This window comes from Pelecanus crispus, chromosome 4 (genome assembly GCF_030463565.1).
Source record: "Pelecanus crispus isolate bPelCri1 chromosome 4, bPelCri1.pri, whole genome shotgun sequence".
Classification (NCBI taxonomy): Eukaryota; Metazoa; Chordata; class Aves; order Pelecaniformes; family Pelecanidae; genus Pelecanus; species Pelecanus crispus.
The window spans coordinates 7,162,829-7,182,704 of record NC_134646.1 but is presented as its reverse complement, the minus strand read 5'-3'; the positions used below and the strand labels follow the sequence as shown (position 1 = coordinate 7,182,704).

The 19,876-nt window shown below is 37.9% G+C and overlaps 1 protein-coding gene across 6 annotated transcripts in view; it reads left to right on the top strand.

The window, feature by feature from the left end:
• The window catches only part of TRPC3 (transient receptor potential cation channel subfamily C member 3), a 46,913-nt gene that overhangs the window by 11,282 nt on the left and 15,755 nt on the right, over positions 1-19,876 (top strand). For all 6 annotated transcript variants that reach the window (XR_012831026.1, XM_075709856.1, XM_075709851.1 and 3 more), the window contains exons 3-4: positions 10,753-10,938; positions 18,143-18,307. Coding sequence is in view for 5 of the 6 variants with exons in the window: in XM_075709856.1 (XP_075565971.1) it covers positions 10,753-10,938; positions 18,143-18,307 (351 nt within the window). In the remaining variant the exon portion in view is untranslated. The remainder of the gene's footprint in view (positions 1-10,752; positions 10,939-18,142; positions 18,308-19,876) is intronic.

Here is a 19,876-nt window from a genome sequence, read left to right as displayed (position 1 = left end):
TAAATTGTTAAGAATACAGAAAGTGGTTTTTTTTGATGCACCTTTTAGAAATGTTACTTGTTCAAAACCAGCTGTTAGACTGATTAGAGATGTAGGTTCTGTTACCTGGTTTTGAGCTGTATCTGGTTTAGCACATCAATGCCCTGGCTTTTCTATATATTTCAGCTTCTCCATCAGACAGCTAACTGTTGCCCAGTGGTTTTTTTCTTTTTTTCAAAGATTTTGCAGCAATGTTGAATACCTTGAAAAGTACAGTAACACCCACCCTCCCCCTTGTCTGCCTGCCCCTCTCTGCCACTGCACAGCCATCCTCACAAAAAAAAATCAAAACCCCAGTAGACTGCATGTAATAAGAAAAGCTCAGCTTGGGGAATGACAGATTGTTCTCAGTGAGTAGTGATACTAACAACACTGTATCTAGTTTTAGCAAAAAGTTTAATTGGGTTCTGCAGGGTCAGTATTGGGTACCACTTGTTTGTTTAATATCTTCCTAAATGATCTGAGAGAGGCAAAAGATGCATTAACCTTTTTAAACAACCGTAAGTGCTGCTAACACTGTGGAGTACTCATAAGAAATATACAGCAACCTGGAGAAATATAGGCAGAAATTAATAAAGTGAACTTTACTAGAAGAGGAAGAAACAGTTTTAGACTCCTGAGAAAGAATAGCTCCAGATATAGCTGAGTGAGTAAAAACATAATTTAAAAATTAGGTTTCAGTGCTGAGAAGGATTCATGTATTGTACCATGCACTAATAAAATGTAAAAGTCAGCTTAAACCTTTCTTCTCCTTCCTCTGCTGAAGGAACCCCCTCATACCATGCTGCATATTGTGTAATTTGGCAAATGGATTGAATACTTCCTCAATGTATTTATTCAGGAGTATAGGAAAAATGTCAGATTTTTCTTCTTCCTCTGCTGAAAAAGTACTGAACTGGGAAAGCTCTTTGTGAACATAAAATTGAAGAATTAGAGAATTTCATCACATGCACAGAGCCTGTTGGCTTGTGTGCTTCACACAATTAATTAGTTATGTGCCTCATTTAGAGACCATTATAGAACGTTAAATCTCTGATGTGTATAACTCAGTCCTGTTTATCATTGATTCCTTTTCAACTAGGCCAACAACCTGAGAGCCACAGGGTCTCCAGAATTGTGTGCCCGAGATGGAGTTTTATGCGTTTTCTGAATAACACTTTGATGGTTGCGGATATGAACCTCTTTTTTTTTTTTTTTTTTTTTTTTCCTTGCTTCCTCCCCCCGCAGTTTCTTAAAGAGAACTTTTCTGTCTTGGCACCTCAGAAACTCTACCATCCGTCATCTTCTTTGTAATACTGCATACAAATTTTGTTATTATACCTGTATTCCAAAACACTGGTGAGCTTAGGGACTCAACTTGAGTATTATGCAACTCCCTAGGAACCCAATATACAATCTCTGCCACCAAAAGCTAAACTAAGGCAAGCTGTATCATGTTTTTTGTAAGGGGAGAATGTAGATGATTAGAACTGAATAGAAAAAATTCAGTAAAAATATACATTCATGGGAAGCTCCCATATCATAGATGCTAATACCATGAATACAAATTTTGTCAGAAAAGAAATTGCTTGAAATTTTGGAGGAGAAAAAGCAATGTTTTTTGGCTGGACTTCTCATTTCAAACCAGAACTTAAAAAAATTACTTCAGTTTTTAAAATACTAAATTGTCACAGAATAAAATATTCTGGTTTTCAATTTTTTCTTTTTTCCTTTTTTTTTTTCTTTTTCTCAACTATTTAGCCTCATTGGTAATTTGGGATGCCTAAGAACCCGTGAAATCCACTATTTTCACAGATTTCACTATTTTTGGATAGCACTTACACGGCTGCTAACGTTGCCAGGTGTATAAGGTAATTCAGTTTTGGCACCTACAGTAGCAATTGTTCCTGGCTCCTTACTAGCATGGAAATTCCAGCTTCTAATTGAAAGCAAAACATTCCAGTGAAATAATTATTCTCCTCATTGACCTCACATCTACCTCTTTTCCTTCTGATTCTTATGCGTCTCAGGGCATTCTTTCTGTTTCTACCAAGCCTGGTAGGAGAGTTGCTTGTTTTCCTCTGGCATCGATGGTTGGCTGCCCTTCCTAGGGAGAAGGGGTAGTGGAAAAGGGAGGGAGGGAGGAGGAAAAGGAAGAGGCAAGGAATTTTTTAGCATCACCATTAAACCAAATCCAGGAAGGGCTGAAATTGCACAGCTGATGAGAAGACTGTGTATTCCACTGGGGCTGTGGGCAGGTATGATGGGGCTGCCCGTGGCATGGATGTGGTACGAGGTGCCGCACTTAGAGCTGTAGAGGTAGATCAAGGAGACAGCAAGCAGCGCTTCTGTGTCTTGCAGAAGCCTATTGTGAGAGCTTGCCACATTTGATGTAAGTCCAATTTGTAACTGTCTGTTCAGTGCTTTCTTTTCTATAGGTATGTCATCTGAATGTGTTTTGCTAACAACTGTGTGCTTTGTCATGTCCCAGAGGAGAAGGCTTCTAGTCCGACATTCGTACTCCCTATGAGGCAGAATGACTGGTAGACTTCTGGTGCATTCTCCTTTATGATCATCACTGGAAAGCTTAAGTATTCCAATCCAATTCAATCTATAGCACAACACCGAGCAGAATTGTTTCAGGGTAAAGAAAAAGGGACAAACTAGTTCATCTCCCACAGACAATGGCTGTCTGTTTAAAGGGACTTTTGATGATATTCATGATTTATTCTTAGCATCTATGCTACATTGAGGCCCGTAGCATTTCCGGTGCACGCTCACAGCAATGCACTTCCTGGATGTGGAGCACTCCTACAGAAAATACTTTTCTAGGTGGTTTTCCCACAGAGAAAGAGTATAAGGTGAACGTGCCTGAGGGCAAAGCTTCCTAGTAAATGCTTGCTAAATTGAACCTTACATCTTTTGCATATGCAAAGTCCAGTCTGCCGCTATGACTTACGATTTACGCTAACCAATTCTGATGTTCATGTGCAAACCAGAGTTTGCAGAAGTGCATTATAAATGTGGGAAGGTGGCTTAGAACATTCATTCATGACAGTCAGTTCCCCATGAATATTAAAAAAAACTTACTAATTACACTGATTTTTAATTTTTTTTATTTTCCCTTCAGAAGTAAGGAGAAAGAATTCAAAGAAACCAGTGAACCCTCATTTTTCCTGGAAGATACAAGACATGTAACCAAAAATAAGTACTGAAAAGGATGGTAAATTAAAATAAAATCTAAAAATCCCCATCTAAAAATAGATGGGGAAACTGGAGCCCTGAAGACCATTTCACTCCTTTCATCCTCAAGCTTCTTTACTTCCTTACTCACTCCTTTGTGAAATCCTTGTTCTAAGCTCCTGTTGCTCCTTTTGCTCTTCTTCATCTATTTTATTGTAGTTTCTTCTTGGCAGTTACCCCTTTTTGTTTTTTGCATCCGCTTGTCTCCTTCCGCTATTTTCTTCTACTCAGTTCCCTCTTTGAGTTTCCTTTTTTCTTGTCTCCCTTCTAAGTGCTCACCTAATTTTCTTCACTTTTTTTTTTTTAACTCTCTGTCTTCCTCCCTTTAGGTTCTTTACTGCATTTTCTAATCCTTGTAAAGCATGGCTGGCTTGTCTGAACATGCTGGTGACTGCTCTTGAGGTCTTGAAACAAGCTAAGGGAACAGCAGAGATTATCAGTGCCTGGCTGTCAAAGCACCAAGACATCATTTTAGTGGCCAGTATAGCACAGTATCATCCCTGCGGCCAGGGCAGGAACTACGGTATTTCTCTTACCTTCCTTGGTGATCCTAGTCCCCATTCCAGGGATTGACAGCAGGATTTCAGATGAAGTCAGAAATTTCAGTTTGTTTTATCCGAGTCAAGACTGCTACCAAATAATAAAAAACCCCTTCACTCTTCCATACTTACTGCTACCACACCAAATTTCAGTCTCTTAAAGCAGCTGATTAGATTCTCTCTTGTCAGGTTTTTAGGGGTGTTTTATACGTAGTAGAAATAATTAGAAAGAAAGCAGCACTGTTGATGAAGTTCTGTATCTAAGATGCAAAACCAGAATTCTGCTTCACTCTAGTCTTCTTCACCAGTTTTGATGTTTGTAAGGGCTTTTATAACCAATGTGCCTGCTCATCAAGTCTGCTGGTTTGATTCCTTTCTTTTGTTGAAAAGGACAAAGCCTGTTAAGTTAGAAGAAGTTACAGAGTGGTATTCTACTGGTATCTGTCTTTGTGGGTGGTTAGAGATCTCCAAGGTGTACTGCTTTGTACCTGATAGACTGGCTGGGGAAGCTCAGTCTGGAACTGTATTTTGTCTTAATGTAAAAAAGTGTTCATTACCGTAGTGGGAGAATCATATTTTCCAATCCCAGTAGCACCACAAAATATTTTGCAAGACAAATATGCCCAATTTTTATGTTTCCTTGTTCTTCTGTTTTTAGCAGACCCTGGCCACTGCGGCCGCTGTGGGTTACTAAAGTTAATTGATATTTACCCTCCTCCCTGAGAACTTTAAAACTGTTACTGCACAGTGATGGGAGAGTTTCTAGCAGTCAGAACAGCTGGTGGAACTTTCCTTTGGAGTCACCACAGAAAAAAACCAGGACAAGGTAGCTAAAAAGCCACATGATAGTCTCTGTATACTAGCTAAATACTGTCCCGTGTAAGCAAGCTCGGTTTTCCCAGTGGAAATTGTGCTAGCTGATATCACGTCAGAATTTGGTCCATCATAGCAAGGATCAAAAAGATCGTAGTTCCGCTTTATATAGGATAAATTCCTGTTCCCAGTTTTGCTAAAAGCTCCTACTGAAACCAACGGAAGATGTGGACGTGCATCTAAAAGCGGAATCTGTCACTGTTCCAAGTAAATTTACATAGTGTTATCTCAGCTGAACTAACAAAGAGTGTTCAAGCTTGATCTACGTTTAGGTCCAACTTTTAAAAGGACAGGGCCCAGATCCATAATCATTAGCGCAATTATGTGCTTGATTTGCATATACAGTTCCTGTAGTTATATATGCAAACTGACTATGTATGTGATCTCGAAATGGCCATTCAATACATAATACTCGACGTAAATCTATGCTTGCATGTAATGTGGGTGAACTAGTTATGCAGTTGTGAATAGTCACAGTTGGTGGTGCTTACAGGAATGTGGCTCATAATAGAAAATAGATATATACATTTTGTTTGACTGCATGTAACTGCTCAGTATAAATTTTCTTTGGAATAGTTAAAAATCTTACGAGTGAAATCAGCTGAAGATTTTTGTTCATTGCTTTATTCATTGCACACAGATTGATATGTTCTTTGTAAAAATTCTAGATGAACTCACAAGGTAGTCTTTAATGTTACGAGTGAGAACAGAATATGCAGAGTTGGGCAGGCTGAGATCCAACCGTTGATGTGTGCCAGAGTCCTCCAAAACTGCTCATGAGACACAGTTCTGCAATTCCAGTCATCATCAGTTGTCCATTATGGACCGGTGTCAGCTATGGTATCTGTGAAATGCAGAATACAGGCTGATTTTTTTTTTTATTTTTTTTTTTTTGACGGTACAAAGATGTCTGTGTAGCCATTAATTTTGTTTTCTTTTGGGAGATACCATTTAAGATGATACAGCTAGTAAAACCAGCTGAGTTAAGTTGTGGATTAATTGAAGACGCACTTTGTTGATCAAGGAAGCCAAGTCCATGTATTATGATGGAAAGTAGGCAAAGAACCCCACTGTATAAGCAGATCTATCAGTGCCTTACTCTGTTTGGTGTTCCCCTGAAGAGTAGCTTCACATTAATGAATTGGCAACTTGCACAGTATGTAGCAAACATACTTCAAACATGGGTGCTTCACACGGGGAGTCCTGGTAGCCTTGTTTAGGACAGGGAAGAGATGAGTGATCTGGTGGCTTTGTTTGTATCTTCTCAGGAGTAAGCAGGCGTATACGTGGATGACGGAGACCACAGATTCTGGTTTTTGCTATTCACACAATGCCCTAGAGGTAGAAGACTGTTTGAGAATTGGGTCTCATGGTTACAGTGTGGGTAATGTTTGTCTGTTTAATTCTGTAAAGCAATCAAATAGACTGAGATAAATTTGATTTGCTAATACATAAGTAAAGACCTGGAGAGGGAAATCAGACAAGTTTTCCTAGTGTAAGATTCAAAGCCTGAGTCAGATATTAACAATGCATATACTGGTTTTCAGTTCTTGTAACAGCATTTGTAAGTAATGTAGCCTGTATTTAATCCTTAAGTTTGACAGAATAAAACTTAATCCATCATATCTTTGATCTTAGCTGACAATAAGCATAACTTTTATAACAAGAACTTGTATTATCAAAGCAACATGCGGCACTTAATTTTTCAGTAGAAATGTGGGTAACTCTTGTGTAGTAGGCAAATAGTCCATGCAACGCAGTCTGTCCTTCAGGAACCGGGAGGGCTATTCACAGAGTGGCTTTTTCGGGATGCCAGTTAATACACTGTGAGCTGTGAGGGCAGGAGCTTTGTACCCTCTGCCAGGATCAGTCAGGAGCTCTGACACACTTGTGGGGATGAGACCCCACTCATGAGAGAACAGCGAAATGAAACGATCTGTAGTCTACTGAAATAGCGGTCTTCATGTGATACTACTGCAACTGCAATTTGTCCCCCTTTTGCCAAAGTAAGGTGATTTTACACCGCTTTGCCATTTGTAGGCAATATTTTGCAATTTTAACTGCCAGTGAAAACGTATTCTTGCTTAGTTTGTACTAATTGAAAAAAACTATGTTAATTGAGCTTTTAAACTGTGTGGGTGACTATAGCAGACACTTACTTGAATGTTTACATTTTATGAACCTGATGCTAGGCTGTTCTTGTGTACTTGCTTGTGTGAGAGACTTGGTTATAGCTTAAACACAAGGAAACAAAATTAGGTTTTCCTGACTTTTATATTGGAAGTTGTTAGAGAAGTAACTTCTGGTATTACATTTCTGTGTTATTTTAAGGAAAAAGAGAATAGTTAAATGGTAAAGAAAATGGAGTGAACCTTTAGCAAGTGTAATTATTGCTATTTCCTAATGATTAGAAGTCCACTATTTCTCCTCTTTCTTCACAGTTAGAAAAGGAACAAGTGAAGACATTTTAAATGAAGCCACTCCCTGCAAATGGACAACCCGTGTTCATTCATGCATGGACAAAATTTGGATTGTGTTATGTCATAAAGCACTTGAATAATACAAAACTATCTAAACTAAACTTTTTTAAACCTTAATGAGATGTCACCTTTGAGCATAGGATAGATAGAAATAATACCAAAACAAAGACTTTTCTTTTTCTTGTAAAGTTACAAGTCCTTGCAAATTCAGGTGAGAAAGAATGGAGTTTCCCTTTTAGCTATACAGTACTACTACTGAAGTCAGTGTATCCTCCCATGCGCTGCGAATAGCGGATTTACAGCTACTTTACTGTTAAAGAAAAATTGATTGCCAGTCTTATTCCTGTTGAATTACCATTACGCTCTATCTGATGATTATTGTGTTTTTCGCTCAGTCATCTCAGTAAATGCCTTTCTTTAGCTGTAGTGAAATGTGTAAGCAACTCTTGCTTGAAACTGGAAATTTAAGGGAGGGTGTTCAAGTTCCTACAGATACATAATAATTCTGTTGTGAAAGCAACTTAATATAAACAGTGTTAAGAACATAGGACTTCAGTAAACTGAAGGCAGGGTATTGTTTCTGGCTTTACTAGGGTTGTCTTTAGTCTCTACTTTGTCTTCACTGAAGAAAATCCCCATCTTTTTACATCGTCTTACCTCTTTGTGCTTTGCTTTACAAGCCCGACTTCTAGCAGTTTATACTTGCAGTTCTTGGCCTCTGTGATGAAACTTTCTTTTTTGACTAGACTGTCAAGACAGACGGTTCCCCTTTGTCTTTTTTAAGACTGCTATTCTAGCCGCCTCTCTGGAGTCTTCCTCTGCAAGGTTTTTATCTTGGTAGGATCCGACGTCTAATCCCTTTCACATCTTTTACTTAAAAGCCTTGTCTACATTCAGACCTCCATGCTTATAAGTATGTTTCACTCCCTTGGAGAGCTTTCTTACTAGACTTTGCCTTTTTAAGGTCCTAAATCTTAGTCACGCGTGTGCTTGCTTATCCTTTCACTGAATTTAATCACGCATCCCAGTATTATTTTTATAATTGGCTCTTCTGTACTATTCTCCTTGGTTACAAAAAACAAATCTAAAATAGCCTTACATCCTGTTGGTTCACTGACAACTGAATTAATTTGTCATCTATGACCAAAGGAAATAACTGGGTCCTGTTTAGGTCTCTGATTAGGACTGATTGTTTCCAAGTCTGTGTCTGGGATGCTAGTCTTCCGTAATAACACAATTCCTAGTAGTATTTGTTTGTCTCCAGTAATGTTTCATTTTAATTCATACCCGAATCTGACCTATGGGATTGATAGCTGATTCCTGCAATTATCCTATGCAGCTTCTTTTCCCATCTTTTCCCCAAATAATTTGAAACTACTGAGAGAATGTTAGTTTCTCTATCCCATTTTATAGATGCTAAGTTAAAAATGTAACAAAACTAGCAGTACAAGGAGGAAAAAGTTAGACAGACAAGGGGGAAATAGTGAGGGTTTCGAGAAAAAAAAATTGAGATTAAATGAGAAAATTATGAGGACAGAAGCAGTAAGGAAGCATTTTTGAGAAGGCAGGAATCACAAAGGAAAAATCTATGCCCACCCCCAAAGTGATTTAAAAAAGGCAGTGTCTGAAAATGAACAGTAAACACACAAAAATAGAGAGACAGAGGACTCAGACTACAGTTTTTGATGGCCTAGTGGGGGGGGGGGGGGGGGGAATGAAGAAAAGCTGTGGAGTAATTGAAAAAGAAGGCTATACTATTTTCAGTTGAGCACTAAAATACTTGATACAACAAGGTAAAATTGGCAGGCTCAGTCAAGTTTCCTCCTCCAACTATAGCCTTATGTGAGGAAATCAGCGGCTGCATCTCAGATAAAGAAGTCCTAGACGTCCAGCTGAGAGGACATGGACACATAAATGAAGACCAAGGTGTCTACTGAAGTAGATATCAGATAAGAGCTTGTAGGTAATGTCACAGAGGTGGTGCAAGACATATACAAGCATAAACAAAGCACAAGCAAAGATTCACATGTTCATGCTTTACAGAGTTATCTTAAAATTTTGAAATGTAGCCAAAAATGTTTTGTCACAAGAGAGAGGAGATGAGATAGATGGAAATCTTTGCGATGTCAACATATACGAGCAGCTGAGAAGTTTAAAGGTAGCACCTCAAAGATAGACATAAGCTTGCTTATAGGGAGGCAGCAAAAAGAGTAAGGATGAAGAGCGTGAAACTTGTGAGCAGCATGCCAGACGTAAGGTATGAACATAACAAAAAGCAGTATGACTGCACCCTAGATGCAGTACTTTAATAGCTGCACAGAAAGGATCACAGCACATGGGCATAACTGAGGACACGGTCTCAAAGTGTTGAAGGGTGAAGGAGGCTGAGGAAAGATAGAAAGAGTGAGGACCAGCAAAAAGTAGCTGTTTCTTCTGCGTGACATGGTAAGACTTCACAGCTATAGTCAACAAGCTACAAGTCTGGAAATGGCCAACAATACCATGCAAAATGGAAGTAGTGAGGGGGAAAAGAAGAAACGCTTTACTAAAAGATTAGGTTCTGAAAAGAATCTGAGTAGGAGGAGGGGGGAGTTGTTTTTTAATAACTGAGAAAACAAATGTTTGCTTTATGTACTTTCAGCAGGTAACACAGGCACAGCTGTTGACTCCAGCAGTAATGGAAGGGAAAGCTGATGGAGCGAGAGCAAAGAAGAGGGAGATTGAAGTTAATAGGTGATTTTGGGAAGAGGAATGGTTTGAGACAGGTATAGACAGGGAAGTGAAGGAGAGAGGGAGAGGAAGGGAAAGGTGGACAGAATTAAATAAAAGGGTTGAGGTTTACAAAAATGTCTCTCTAGTTCAGCTGTGTTGTCACTGGAAAGGTTGTCTCTTAGAGAGTGACTCAGGAGCCTAGTATCTTTGAACTGTCCTTTGAAGAAGCTGGTTTCTGTGTTGCCTATACAGGAAATTTGGGGTATTTTGCCCACACACTGGTGTCCAAGTTCATGCCACAGTTATTTTATGCAGTTACTTTGTAACCCACTGTATGCATTGTTGGGTGTGAAGCAGTTCCAAGGATAAGTGGGAAGCAGAGGGGGGAAAAATGTGGGGAAATGAATACGGTATACATCAGAGTAAAGAATAAGCAGCTATTTTAGCAGTGTAGAAAGAGCAGAAATATATTCATAGCCCGGGAGGCAACCGTGTAAGAATTACTTCATTAATTGTCTGCGAAGTTTTTGCAAGGGTGAGGTTAGTATTTCAAGAGTTCTGGTCCTGGTTTGTTTGTGCAATTCTTCTTTGTCCATTCAACTTCCCCTTGCTGCCCATCTGGGTTATTTTCATCATGCTATTATGTAATGTTCCCATGCTCTGTTAAACTGCTGCCATCATCTTCTGTTCAAGCGGCTACCTTGTGTCGGAGAAGAAATGATTCTGCTATACAAGAGCTCTGTAATGTCTGATACACTCCTAACTTGACATACTGTGTAAAAGTCACACACTATTAATTTTTAGCAGCTTGTACAGGTTATTTTTCCTTGCCATTGACTCTTAAGCATGTTCGTCATGGGCCATTTTCTCTAACCCTTCTGTTTCAGAATGACTATCGCAAGCTGTCTATGCAGTGCAAGGATTTTGTGGTTGGTGTTCTTGATCTCTGCCGAGACTCGGAAGAAGTGGAGGCCATTCTGAACGGGGATTTGAATTCTGAGCCAGTTGAAGCGCAGAGACACAGAGCATCCCTGAGCCGTGTGAAGCTGGCCATTAAGTATGAAGTCAAAAAGGTAACGCCTCATAGCCAGTGCTTTCAAACGGTGTAATAGGAATGCAGTGTCATCATCTTATTCCACAGGTGTTATGAACCGGTGGTCAGATGCATTACTGAGACATAGTGTGTATTATCAAGGTTCTCACAAGGCAGAAGCTAGCAGAAGGGGACTACAGTGAAGGAGTTTAGTTTAATCTACTTTCCACAGCTTAGAATTGGCAGGAGATTTTAATGACATAACTCAGCTGTGCTAGCAAGGTTATACACAGTTGGTCAGATCTTTCTCCTGATTAAGCCAAAAGAAGAGATTTCAGTGGAGCCAGATTTTCACTCAGTGGAAGTAAGGATGCATTTTCCTGCCAGTCTGTGAGATAATATCTAATCCAAAGAGAAGGCTGTCTTTGTGAAAGTGTTGCTTTCAACCAATGAAAAGAACTGGTTTGTTTATTATTTCTTTTTATTATCTTTGCTTTCTGCCTTAAGTAACTTCATTGGGCAAGTAAATTCTGGGAAGTAAGTCTTGCAGCTTTCTACCAGTGTTCCTATCAACACATAGGTCTTTTTTGTTTTTGAAAAAAAGGTCTTCCTTTTACTACTTTGAAAAAGGAAAAGAGAACATCTAAGTTTTCATTAAGTATATTATTTTTTTAATTTATTTTAAAATATGATAGTAAATCAAACAGCTCATCTGCAACTGTGTGCGTCGTAGTGAGAAATTCTACATGATTTACTGTGTGTGTTCCTTTAAAAAAAATTTTTAAATTCAGTCCTGAAAATGTATGGAATATTGGAATATACTTGTGGCTAGTTAATCAATTAATTTCAGTTCTTCATCTTTGCACCTGTATTTATCAGTGTTTTGTAAAGTGCAACGTGTTTTCAGTCGATGCCTCTCTCTAAGTAATTTTTGATGCACAGTTATTTTGTGAATGAATGTTATGTGTTGAAGAATGAAGCTGTGTATCACACATTCGACATAATGCATATCCATTTATTGTAGCAGTTTTCAATGTATAGCTATGGTGTTCTTTCCAAGATCCCACTACCCTAGCATAGAAAAGAGTTAACACTGTGTCCTACTGTGAGAGGACTCAAGAAATACAGCAATGCCTATGTATTATTTACAGCTACCTGTTTACATGGTTAGCATCATTTCCACTCTTAACAGCCATTATAGTTTCATTATCTCTGCAAGAAGTCTTGTGTCTTTCAGAATAAATAACACTGTATTCTGTGGCCACCTGTTGAGCCAATCTGCCACATAAATTAATTGTAAGCAACCTGCCAGAACAACTGGGAAATGTTGGTGTTTATTACGTCCCCAAAAGATGGTTAACAAAAATTGTACAATGCAGATCCCAAACAGCAAATCATTGTTTCCAGTATAGAATTGGTCTACAGCAGATAAATGCATATTAATTACCAAAATTCAAGGTAAATATATACCAGGAAACATGAAATTGTTATTCTTCCCTTAACTGGTTTAGTGGTGGACTTGGTAGTGTTAGGTTAATGGTTGGACTGGATGATCTTAAAGGTCTTTTCCAACATAAACGATTCTATGATTCTGTATATTAAATTAATTAAAAAGAATGGAACAGGGAAAGAATCAAAGTACATAGGCATGTTGTCATATCTAAATAACCTATGAATTCTTTATGCTGTTGCATATTACTGATACCAAACCTTTGCTGAGAGTTGTGTCTCTGCTTTCTTACTGAAGACTGTGGTTTTCTTCTAAGAGGTTGTTGTCACTGATTAAATTCATTGCTGAGCAAAGGGCCACACAGGTCTGTTAAGAATAACAAAAACCTACATAGTGCAAAAAAAGACAATTCCACATAGCAAACTTGTTCTCTTCTGTTGCAAGACATTAATTATTTGTAGATAAACTCAAGGTTTTGACTCCAATTTGTGACAAATACAGTTCAGAACCTACAAGACTAATGATCTTGGTGGAGGGAAATAAATAGATGGTGCAGAGTTGCTACCGTATTCATACATGTGCTGTTCCCTGTAAATGGCCATTGCAGAGGGCATGACAGGGATTGAGCCTGGAAACCTATCGGCCGTGGCAGTGCTTTGATGCTGGGATTGGCTCCATTACAACTGTGGCAGGTTATAGTGATAGAACAGATTCAGATGTGGGAACTCCACACGGGATGCCTATAACTGTAGGAAGAAGACAAGGATGTGGCTTATGTTTCTTAGCTTTCAGTATTTCTAGCTGTGCTTCTGGATCAGCTACATTAAGGTCAGTTCACTGTTGCAAAACAGATAGTACAGCCAAACAGAACGGCAGGTCCATGAAATGGTTAATGAGCCATATGCCCTTTTCAGAGGGAGCAGAGACAGGAAAAAGCATATGACAAGTGAGCAAATGTACTCAGAAGTTCATTGTGAGGGAAATGGAGTTTTTAATTCTATAGTAATGAAACTCTTGCACTTTAATACCCTAGGTACTGCATTAAAGTGTAGCCCATCTTGTAAACAGGATATGATTTTGAAGCTAAGGTTCAGACTGAAACTGCAGCCCCAATAGCGAAGGACTAAGGGAATTGAAAAAAAAACCAAGAAAAACTAGCTAGAACAGGTAGTCTTGCTCTGTATGCTGAATTGCTGCTGGAGTGCTTTTAGTATTGTATCTTCACTCTGTCTGTAGATTGCCAACAAAATTTCAGAGAAGTTGCTAACACTGGGCCAAGTTCTGCAGTTCTTGATGAGATAAAAATCAGAGTGGAAGTTCCAAGTGAAATCAGTCGGAGTTTGAGTAAAATCACAGGATTTAATTTTCAAACACTGAAGTTTTGAATTGATAGATAAGAAAGAAGATTCAAAATTCTCTTTATATGTTGTGTATTTGTGTATCAGAGTGTGCCAGGATCTGTTCCTGCTATGTCTAAACTCAGTCATTGGGATGTTAGGAATAAATAACATTATAATTGCTCTTAGTCATACAGAAAAATACTTACGTACTGATGACCTGGTTCATGGTCATGAAACTGAATGCATCTGGAGCATTACAGTCAATTATGCGCAGCAAAGCAGCTGAATTAAAATTGGGATTTTTTTTTTTTAGTGACCAGATACTGTCCTTATGCATCTTGGTTGTTCATTGGGTTTGGATTGGATCCTAAAATATTAGATAAATGTGATCATAAGATCAGCATGTAATGAAAAGTAAGAAACTGCATGGAAAGTAGGATGAGAGAAGAGAAATGCAGAAGGAACAAGGTTGTAAGATGGTATGATTGGTAGGTAAAATATTATGTGAATCTGCTGTCCTCGGAGGAGATGAAGCTGTGGGGGAGACATAAAGGGGGGGAAAAACCATAGGAGAGGTTGCAGTTGCTGAAAATAAAAAAACCAAAATCATAAATTCAAATATTTCAGCAGAGCTGGAGAGAAGGATGAATTTCAGAGCTTTTATGGATGGGAGAAGTGACATGAGTTGCTCTGAGGGCTTGGAAGTGGTGCATATTGTGCAGTTGCCAGCAGTTAAATAAGTTGCTAAGATCTTCTCGAGAGCACTTAGACTTACTGCCAGAGAAGAACTTGCCATAACCGTTGGCATCTTATTCTCTAACTTCTCCCTTTTCTGGGGAAAATTATAGCACAGGCCAATCTCCTGTTAGCATCAGATCAAAATGTTGATAGACCAGGAGGAATAAACCAGCACACAGCTCTGGATGAGATGCAGGAGGGCCCGTGGGCTGATTCATAGCCCTAGGCGAGCTCCCTTAAAGCTCCTTTGCTGTTTCTTCCCATTCCCTCTGGTAACAGGAGGAATGATGTGGGTGTCTCTTCTCTCTCCTCTTCCCTACAGTTTTAAGCCTGCTTTATAAAAATGTCTTTGTAATTTGAAATAATTATTTACTTTCCTGTCTTTGGCCACAGTTAATCTGCTGTGGGATTCATCCCTTGATGTCCTGAGTTGAGAATGAAATTTATCTTAGCAAAAGAAGGGACCAGGGGCATATGTCAGAATGCACAAACACACCAAAAACCAGGCTTTTTTTTTCAAATGGGTCAGGCAGGCAGTTTTTTAGAGTGCATAAGCTTCAAAGGTGACAGCCTCATAAAAAGAATACAAATATAGTTCAAGCTGACATTAATTTCTTAAAAGACTTTTAAAATCTTTTTATTTATTTCTGTTGGCCATTCCACTATAGGTACAAACTGCATTAATATGTGATCTAACTGGTTAATGAATCCCATGCCAAAATACTTTGGGACTTTTGTTTTAGAGCAAAGTAAATTAAAATAAGAAGATTGCTTCCTTTTTTGAAGTTCATGCAACAGCTTCAGATTCCTCCTCTTAAGAGTTTTAAGGTTCCCCGTTTTCATTGCCAATGATTAAATTTGATTTTTTTTTTAAGAAGTCTGCCCCATTGTACTACTGTATGCACTTTTTAATGAGATTTGGAATATAAATGGAGTTTTGCAGGCAAGACCTGGCAAACAACAGTGTGTATATAGTACATTATGATCTCAACAGAGTACAAAGCATAATAAAATGGATAGCCAGGGTTTACAGTATTTTTTTTTAAAGTATAAGCAACTCGGATCAAATCTCACTCTTAATCCAACAAGGATTATCAGAGTTATCAGAATTATTTTCAAATCCTTTTTGTGAAACTGCCTAGCATTCTTTACTCTGATTTACTAGTTATTGTCAACCCATATGACAAGTATATTGCCAGATTTCTCCGAATTGCTGTAATAACTAGGCTGTTTACCCTTGTGCTTAACTGATGTCCCACATGTTCTTGTGATGTGGCAGTCTCACTCATGAGTCTTACTCATGGTATAATAGTAATAGTGATAATGATAAATACGATAACACTTTAGAAATTGACTTAACCAGAAATGTAAATATAATGGGCAAAGAACACAGGGAGCTATAGAATTCTTCTTCCCTCTCCCTCTTCTGATTCTTCAGTAGCAGCACCCAATATGGGCTACACACTCCTGGTTATATGACATGATTCTGATGGAGTGGCTGCACAGTCTCCATTGTCCGCAATGCTTCATCCTGAAGAAATACAACAGTGCTTTAAAAACAGAGCAATACATGCTCACCCTTCAACAAACTCAACCAAAAGTGATTTTAGTAAAATAAAACTTAAAGCGTATCTAAACAAATGCAGCTGTTGGCAGCAGCTTGGTTTATTGTTCCATAATTAATTTGGGAATCGTTTCCTTTCCTTGTGAACATGCTGAAATCTTACTGAAGCTAGGAAAATAACATTTGCATGTATTTGCTGCATAGGAGAAAGATGGAAGTTGACTTTTTTTTTTTAAAGTGGGTACTAGATCCTTAGTTTGTGCCAGTTTAGTTATCTTAACATTTCGGTCTGTGCTCCCTTTCAATTTTGGGAAACTTAAGGAAGAATTTGTGGAAGCTAGGGACAAATGAAACTTATACAAAAGGCTCGGGAGAGCAAGTTTGTGTCATAATAACTGTCTGAGGAGAAGCTGAGCATTAATTCTAAGCCTATTTTTCCACTTGTCTGATTGTCTCTTCGTGACTAGATCCCAATAAATTCACTTGATGCCCTGTTTCTTTGTCTTGATGTTTGTCTGTCTCCCCCCCCATTTTAAAGCAGTTGGTTACAAAAGTCCTTGATGATGTCTGGCCTATGCTTAGTGAAGGTCAGTTGAAATTTTACCGTTGACTTCAGCAGGCATCAGAGTTAGGTCAAAAGAGAGTAAGTATATTTGAAATTCATCTTTCACATGTCCATGTCTGGGTGCAAGAAAACTAAGTACCAAAATTTGGATGTAGGGTTGAACATTCCAAAAATGGCGCAGCATTCACTGAATTGAAATTCAGTAGTAGCTGTGTATGCTTAGACTACTGAGAATCAGGACTTTCTTGTTTAAATGCCTGAATATGTAAACTTTTGGTCATTTTATCAGGGACTATTTTTATGCAGATACTTGTACACATCTACTCTTGTGGTTTCCTCTATTATGTTTGATACCTTTTAGTCCTTCTGCTGTATAAATAAATGAGCAAATACTTAATATTGATAAATAATAACATAAAATAATCAGCAAAGATAAAAGGAACATCTCATCAAAGAATTAATTAAAAATAAAATTATGTTGCTCAGACATCACTAAAATGTTTATATTTTTAGTGAAAGTACATTTTATTTGAGCCTTCTGCAGTGCATTGTTAAGCTGTTAACTCATTAAAGCACAAAGAATAGTGTAAGACTATAGTGATAGCAATCTATACATTCAATATCCTTTAAATTCTTAAAATAGTGAAAAAAGAAAAGTTATTTTTGAAAACGGTCAAATTTGAGCATTTAACATTTTTCAGTTGAGATAGTATGAAAGGCATGAGCTTAGAGAAAATACAAAACTGTACAGCAAAATACAACCTATTACAGAGTCCTTAGAGCATCATCAAAACCCTAAGATTGTTTTTTCATCTGGTTCACAAAATGGAATTTCCTTGTATTACTGAATGCTAAGTTTTGTTTTCCACAAAACATAAAAATGTACTTGTAGTAAGTGGCTTCTGATTATTTTTCAAATCCCAAGTACATCTAAGTAGAGGTGATAGCTAGTACCATTGATGGTAGTAAGAGAGAAGAAACCCTTTTAATATTCATCTGTGTGTGTTCTGGTGCGGTTTAAAATTCTGTGCTGTACTTTTGCTTAATTTATTTTTTGCCTCAGTAAGTTTTAAACTGAAAATGTATAAATGGTTAAGGAGGTATTTGGAACCTTTGTCAAAGAACCGAATCAAATGGCAATGATGGAGATCTGTGAAGAGCATGTACAGGAAGGTGAGAGGCTAATGGTGGACTATGGTCAGACCAGAATTTTCAGTCTCCACAGAAATTCTGCATGTACCTTGGATCAGCTTGATTTGCTGAGAAATTGTTGCAAGTGATAACTGAGGTTCAACTCTGACAGGATCCAGTCGGGTACGCGAAGCTGTTCTAGTAATGCATAAAAGGCTTCTATCAGCGATGTCTGTCCACATGTGCAACCTGGTCCCCAAAGTGCTGCTTTAGATCAATTCAGCAGTTTCTTCTTTATTTATTAACCTTTATTTTAAAGAAAAGGAGAAAAAACACGGTTCTTAAGGTCTAAATGAACACCAGATATTTAAGGTGATCACAATCATGTATGTAGCAGTTATATAACTCTTCTTATAAATTATAATATGTCTTGGTTTTCTTTCTTTTTCTTTGCAGTTTGTGGCCCATCCAAACTGTCAGCAACAGCTACTGACTATCTGGTATGAAAATCTCTCAGGATTACGGGAGCAGACCATAGCTATCAAGTGTCTGGTTGTGCTGGTTGTGGCATTGGGCCTTCCATTTCTAGCCATTGGTTATTGGATTGCACCATGTAGCAGGGTACTGAATTTTATAAATTACGTATCTTGTACTATTCTGGGAGCTGGTTTTCAATTTGTGGCATTCCAAATGCAATATTGTACCTCTAATTCTGCTGCTTCCAAATTTTAACTAATTAATGATATTTTTAGTAATCTCTAGTCTTGAGCCAAAGGATGCTATTTGTTTTATTTGCACTCTAAAGAGGGGATCACAGTGATGAAGCATAAAAAAAAATTGTTGTTTAAAGAAAGAAAAAACCACCTTCTCGGAGAGCTTTTTTTCTTTTTTAAATTTCCGTAGATCGTGCTTACCTCACAATCTCTGCTGTGTAATTGTATTTGTATTAGTAACATGGATTTTTTGAAAGTCACCACTCAGAATCTGTATTAGGTCTCCTCTGATGGCATCTTAAGATCTGAGGTTGTTCCCATATAAACCATTAGCAGAACATCGGTTGACTTTACTGATGCAGAACTTAATCTTAAGTAAAATATTTGTTATTCCTGCCCTAGGAGGTCTGTTTACCAGGTGAACCATAGAGCAGAAACTAAATTAAACGCAGTATTCCAACCTTGTGGTAGGGTATATTTGTAAAAGAGTGCAACTGTAAACTCTTACCACTTTAAAATTATATGAAAATACATGGGTGCTTCCAGCTTTCCTGATGATTTCACAATGAAAATAACAGCAGTTTATTTGAAATCCTTATAGTCTGTAGCATGTGAATTGTCTGCAAATGAAGCATATTGATAGAACTTTGGTAAATCAGAAGACGGCAGATTTCTCTGTTACGTTAACTTTTTAAAAAAAATTTAAGTAAATTCACTTCCATGATGAATGTGGTCTTTCAATTTTATTTCCTTAACAAGTGTACAGCAAAGAGATGTGAGTTTCACTCATTTATATTTTGCTCTTGTAGTTCACCTCAAAAAGGATAAGATTTGGCTCATCTCCTGCATATTTTGAGGGAACCTGATGTTTTCTCTGGGTTAAATATTTACTTTAAAGATAAACCTCTATGAAAATAGTATAATTGTTACTCTCATTATTCTCTGAAATGTCATTTTCCATGAATATCTGTAGTAAAGATACTCCTCACTCACAGCTCCATATCACAGAAACATATTAATATATTTTCAGCTGGTGTCTAATATGGAAAAGTGACATTTGTCCTTGAGTTTTAATTCCCAGTACCAGAAACACCTGACATTTTTCCTAGTGCTCATGTCAAATAAAAGTACTGTACATTCAGATCAGTTGTTTGATACTGTAATTTCAAAATGCTTTCTAAAGGTCAGGAGCAGGAAGGGAACCTGAGATTGTTTGCACAGGTAGTAAATGCTGTTCAGTGTGTGCTGGTCCACTTAGTTCATACTAGCTGACCCCAGTTTCAGGAAAATCATTCCTTGAAATAAGAAAGCTACTTCCAGTTTCGCATCTGCTGAACTTGTTTTTCTCTTCTTATATGATACTGCTGATAAAGCAGCTCTTCACAGGAGATTTTGGAATATTGCTTAATAGTGGTGATGTATGTGATAGTTTATCACATTAGAACTGTATATTAACATTAATAAAGGTCGGGCATTA